This window comes from Bombyx mori, chromosome 21 (assembly GCF_030269925.1).
Source record: "Bombyx mori chromosome 21, ASM3026992v2".
In the NCBI taxonomy this organism is placed as follows: Eukaryota; Metazoa; Arthropoda; class Insecta; order Lepidoptera; family Bombycidae; genus Bombyx; species Bombyx mori.
In genome coordinates, this window is record NC_085127.1 from 6285593 (window position 1) to 6291596 (window position 6004).

At 36.9% G+C, this 6004-nt stretch overlaps 1 protein-coding gene across 3 annotated transcripts; it reads left to right on the top strand.

Moving 5' to 3' along the window:
• Window positions 1-182: 182 nt before the first annotated feature.
• Window positions 183-2388, top strand: LOC101735561 (uncharacterized). Of its 3 annotated transcripts, none has more exons than XM_021350199.2 (3): window positions 183-228; window positions 760-839; window positions 2067-2388. In XM_021350199.2, the coding sequence occupies exons 1-3, from the start codon at window positions 201-203 to the stop codon at window positions 2196-2198; spliced, it is 240 nt and encodes a 79-aa protein (XP_021205874.1). In that variant the 5' UTR covers window positions 183-200; the 3' UTR covers window positions 2199-2388. The 3 variants fall into 3 exon arrangements, 1 of the variants encoding a protein (XP_021205874.1); XR_009975932.1 differs by lacking the exon at window positions 183-228 and adding an exon at window positions 328-346; XR_009975931.1 differs by lacking the exon at window positions 183-228 and adding an exon at window positions 391-658.
• Window positions 2389-6004: the final 3616 nt, after the last annotated feature.

Consider the following 6004-nt stretch of genomic DNA (forward strand, 5'->3'; position numbering starts at 1 on the left):
GGGTGGTGGTACCTACCCGTGCGGACTCACGAAAGGTCCTACCACCAGTAAAAAAGAAATCTCGTATTAAATATGTAGCTCTTTAGCAAAGGGCAAGCTCTGAATATTTCTATTACGGGAGTTCCGAAATTTAAACGTCATGTAAAAGTCAGTGAATAGGTAGGTACTAATTACGAGAAAGTAAAAATGAAAAATTTGAAATGCTCAACTCCGGACGTAATAGCGGAGGTAACGTTTAAAGACTTAGAGGATTAAATACCTAATATATCATTCATAATGATTGATTAATTTTTTTTTTTTTATTAAGAGACTAGCGCCAACTGCTGCCTCCGCGATGGAGTTTCAGGTTTTTTATAATTCATACATCAAAACAATTGAAATAAAAGTAGTAAATAATTGACGTATGATTTATATGATTAATTATTTATGTTTACTTTGATTGGCATCACCGCATAAACAAACTTTCATTAATTTTATAAATCTGGCATATAAACCAGTAAAAGTTTTGCCTGTAGATTGATTGATTTACAGTGTAAGATATGTCTAAGCCAAAGTGGGATTTCAGAGACATCTCTAAAGGGCTTAAAATTTTTCGTGATATCTTGTTAGGTCGAAAACACAATCTTCACGGACGATTTCCTCCTCTTATGTCCCCGAGGTCTGTACCTACGCCAGAAATACCTCGTGGCCCGGATAACCAGTATTCCAAGCAGTATTATTATAAACGAAGCGCAATAAATTCTGTGTTTCCACCAATAGTGGCACCTGTAGCGGAAGGTCCGCCCATGAACCAAGATCCAACAAAGAAAGCACAGCCCGGTGGGATCAAGCCAGATACGGTTCGATGAAGTTATAAATACGTATCGTAGTTACGTTGTAGCTTACTTTAGGAAACAGTAGGTATTTGCCCTTGTAAAATTTAATAGCAGTTTTTATACGTACTATCATTTTGTATACGGAGCATTTTATATTGATAAAAAAAAGTTTTTCATTAGTAAAGTATTTTCATACAGTGCGTCTAATACCAACGGTAAGCGATGTCGTTGACCTCGATTCCTCAGATTTTAACATTATGTATAGTTAGTTTAGTTTATCGTTTTCTTTTTATTGCCTTCGTTGGCATACGGTCCGCCTGACGGTAAGTAGTCACCATCGCTCATGGACATCGGCAATGCTAAGAGCAATACCGTCTTTACCATAAGGGCACACGGGGCCCATGCCCAGGGCCCCCATTCTCAGGGGGCCCCGAAGGACCGACAATTTCTCTCACACATTTATTTTTAAAACATGTTTGTTGGGCACATTACACTTTTTTCACAAATCAGTAATCTTATCAGAAGGTATTTACAAGGCATATGCTACGCCATTATATCGATGACTGCGCCTATTCCTACTGTACTAACATGGAGGGTAGAGAGAGGTAAGGAGTACAACCTACAGTAGCAACCAGGTAAATTTAAAAAAAGGCGCTGAAAGCTATTAGAATAAGATAGAGAAACGAAGAGGACGAAAGAACTGTAAGCACTATAAAATCGCAAAAAGTATCTTATTTAAAGCTGATAAGAAAATGCAATCAATGTCTCCACATTTTACCACAGTGGGTAATAATTTTAGGTTATATTGATGAAATTAGTTTGAAAGCCGTTATCGTAATCGTAATAAAAAAACCAGCATTCTAATATCATTAATGACATAATAATATTATATCATACTGTATTTGATTACCTTTATTAAATGGTCATACTCAGTAAAAAAATGTTATTAAAATTCGCTCTTTTTACTTTCCAAAAGGGCCTCAAATTCTCGTGTGCCCAAGGGCCCCAGCCCAGTTTAAGACGTCCCTGGCTAAGAGCCTAACCACTGCCTACTGCCGAGTACTCTCCGTAAGCCTCGATTAAAGAAGGGCTTTCATACCACATGGAGGGTACTTGGAAAAAATATCTCTACAACCGCACTGTGGATAAACGCATCGGTTCCAGATAGTATCAATGAAGTCTGCTCCGGTGGCGAGAACTGAAAATGGTAAAACGAATAAATGAAATTTTATAAGACAAACACGATTTCAGGTGTGTTTCCATTGCGCTCCGACCCCTGGTCCGCCTTGGTCGTGGGACGGTCACCAGTACTATGAATGCCTACCGGATCCACCGCCATCATCGCCATCTCCGTGTCCACAGAATTGTCCTGATGACAAATAGTCAAAAGAGACACACGTAAATAATATGAAGGCACTTTAATTTGTTAAATGAAATACTATTCTTTTACATCGCTAGTTTTATTCACGTTACAATTTAAAAAAAATATATATATTGTTTTTGATATTCGTTGCGTCCTTCGGCACCTTTGTGAAAATTCTAGAAATGAGTAACAATAAAAGAAAGTTTTAAATTCGTTTTTTAAATTGTATTGATATACTTATGTTTCTACATATTTTAATCAGAATGCCGTCGTTTAGTTTCATGGATCATTGACGATAACTCAAGGATTTATATAACGTTAGGCAAGCGGTCGGTCGTAAAACTTATGCCAAATCCTATGCGGCATGATAAGACAACATTTTGTGCTTACCCTACAGAGCGCGGGATAAGGACAAGACGAAGTATGTATGTAATGCAGTGATTCTGAACCTTTTTTTTGTTGCGGCATATATTTAACGATTTCAAAATTTGGCGGCACACAAAGAAAAAGATAAAAATTATTTACTTACTACCGAATCACATACATTTGCCAATTTTAACGAAAGAAAAGGTGCAGTAATTACTATGCAACACCTTGTGTATCCCAACTATCACTAAAACAACACGTTTTGTACGCAGAAGAGGCAAGTGTGCGCCGACTTTTTTTTTTTTTTATCTACAGTCAGTATCCAGTACTTTTATTAGATGAGTTGAAATTTTCTAAGTCAGTAAGAGCGTGACTCCAGCGAGCCATCTACTCTAAATTTAAGATTTGTCATTGAACTATATGACGTCTTTTCTCTTGAGCCGTTTACCGTAACTTCGTTTTTTCAAGGCGGCAGCCAGATTGTTTGGGTGCTTTTCCAGTCTTTCGTGGTGTTTCTGTTTAAATTTTACGATTTCCTGTATTATTGTAGGCATCCCTAGTTCTTTGTGTATTTCAGTGTTTGTGACCAACCACGGAACACCACTTATGGAGCGCAAGAGCGCCGACTTGGGACATATTCCTATTGCTATGCACGCCGCTTCATCATAATTTGGCACTAAGAGAAACCGCGTTGCAAAGCAAATAATAAATTAATTTATTTTTTTGTGGATTTAAATATATATTCATGTTAAAAATATTTTTCTTTTTAAATTATGTAATTTAATAATATTATTATTATATAATTGCAAAATTTGGCGGCACACTTTTGAAATTTGGCGGCACACAAAAGTGCCGTGGCACAGTGGTTGAGAATCACTGATGTAATGACATCAATTATGTATCAATGGATAGGATAATATTGGAACTGAAGAAATGGAATGTGAAAAGTGGGTTTGTTTATATGTTATACGTTTTGATAGGCTAGTTGCTGAAGCACAATTCAACAGTAGACATCGATTTGGACGTGCCGCTTCCTTTGCTGACGTCATAACAGACAGTAGCCAATCACCATCCGATGGGCTGTGTGCTCGACCGCTTACAAAGGCAATGAGACAATTCGAGGTCCAACACACATTTACCGGCGTTTAACTTTTTTAGCACAGTTGCCTACCATTTGATATTTGTTCACACATTCGTGACGGACACAAGAACGTACCTACCTACCTAACTTAGGTAAGTCACGTTCTTCATTCATTTCAAAACAGCATAAAGGTACTAGTAGGTACGTGTTATGGATAATATAATATAAACACGCTAATTTCAACAACCTCCTTATAATTAGGCCACTCTATAACTTCTATTAGCAAATTTCTTGTTAGTGAAGACGGAAGAAGGTTGGGGCTTGAATAGGTGTCAAAATTATCCAGTATAATATTACTTTGTTAAGGTTGTAAAAGTAATACTGGTAGTTTATTGGCATTCGCATCTATGCATTGGCATTTGCATCTATCGTGCATTTGTATCTAGCTAGCGATGCAACGGTGTTCGAATCCCGCAGGCGGGTACCAATTTTTCTAATGAAATACGTACTTAACAAATTTTCACGATTGACTTCCACGGTGAAGGAATAACATCGTGTAATAAAATTCAAACCCGTAAAATTATAATTTACGTAATTACTGGTGGTAGGACCTCTTGTGAGTCCACACTGCCTATTTCTGCCGTGAAGCAGTAATGCGTTTCGGTTTGAAGGGTGGGACAGCTCTTGTAACTACTTATACTGAGACCTTGGAACTTATATCTCAAGGTGGGTGGCGCATTTACTTTGTAGATGTCTATGGGCTCCAGTAACCACTTAACAACCAGGTGGGCTGTGAGCTCGTCCACCCGCCTAAGCAATAAAAAAAAGAAAAAAATCTGTTTCTCGAGTCGGTTTGAAGCTTTGAAGGCTCAAATGGAAAATGGCGTCATTCTCTTTAAAGTCGGTTAATAATTGGTTTACGATTATGATGTCGTTCTTTTCAATACCTATTTATATTGTCCTAAATGAGCAAATGCTCCAACTGGTAATAAAGACAATGTAACAGGCGCCACCCACTTTGAGATATTACGTGGGAGTTTCGATTTTATTGTACAATGGCGGTCCCGTTATTATAACAGAAACAAGGACGAAAACAGGATCATACGTTGGAAAAATAAACAGAACCTATTCATGATTTTTTTTTCTTTGTTTCCTGTTTTATTTTGGGAGAAGATAGAAGAATAAAATGAAATTCCGTATAAATCCTGAGGTCGTATTATGGTAATTCGAAGTAACTATCCATTATCTGTTCATTTACTACTAAAAAGCAGTTCTGTCTATCTATCAGACCACAGACGTCCACAATTGGACGCGACAGAAATAGGCTCGCCCCCTACAAAAAAGATCAGTTATGGCATGTTTCTTTAACAAAGAAATACAGAATAATAAGTGGGTTTATTTTTGTCAAACACTACATAAATTATTCGAATTATATTCAAAATCTTAAACTGAGACGCGACCATGTGTGGCGTCAATTTGTTCCTATTGAATTCTCTCTGTCCAGTCTCGGTGTTTTTAGGCCTTCCAAACATCGTTTTCGTAAAACTCGTCAAATGCGGCAAAAGGTACGACGTGTAACTTAACCCATAATTACAATCCACTGAGTTTTTCACTCTCAGTGGGTCGCGATTCCGATCCGGTGGTAGTTTCAGTGAAGCACTGATCTTGCTAGGGCAGATGTTAGCAAAGTCTCTCATGCTGAGCGCCGTCAACACGCCTACACTTCCGTTGAAGCCAGAATATCCCCTCGAGGCTACAGGCAGAAAGTAGGTTGGCAAAAAATAATAATTTGTTAATTACCTACCTACCTAGTTTGTCAAAGCAAATTCATTTACGAAACACGCATATACAAATTCAAACAGGTTTCAAATTTTTAATTACGGAAAATTAATTATTATTATATCTACCTGTTTAGTTAAAATGTTGTAATTCGTAATATAGAACGAAAGTGTACTGAACTACAAGAATTCAATTAATGTCAACTATTCAATTTTCATTTCACGGCCGTCTCGGTGTAGTTGTAAGTGACATGGTCACTACACAAGGGGGTCGCGGGTTCGAATCCCGCCAAGGGAAGATATTTGTATGACAAATATAAATGTCTTTTCCAGGGTTATGGATGTATATTAAATATGTGTATGTGTATAATAAAAATCTTACATTTATATCCGTTATCTGTTACCTGTAACACAAGTTCTTTACGAACTTATTACGGGACCAGTTAACGTGACGTAATTGTTAGTAAATATTTATTTATTTATTATTTATTATTATATTATTAGCATAATATTTATTTATATTCAAAGGAGTACACGTGATGCGTTTAAAATATACGTTTAGGTAACTAATCTTAAAAGCATTATCAAAGCAATTGAAACA

What these genes read in the sequence shown, in the direction of transcription:
- LOC101735561 (XM_021350199.2), top strand. Translation starts at nt 201, where the DNA reads ATGCTCAACTCCGGACGTAATAGCGGAG. An exon ending in CTCCGGACGTAATAGCGGAG is followed by an intron (nt 229 to 759) that starts GTAACGTTTAAA and finishes TTCCACCAATAG; the next exon opens with TGGCACCTGTAGCGGAAGGT. An exon ending in GTGGGATCAAGCCAGATACG is followed by an intron (nt 840 to 2,066) that starts GTTCGATGAAGT and finishes ACACGATTTCAG; the next exon opens with GTGTGTTTCCATTGCGCTCC.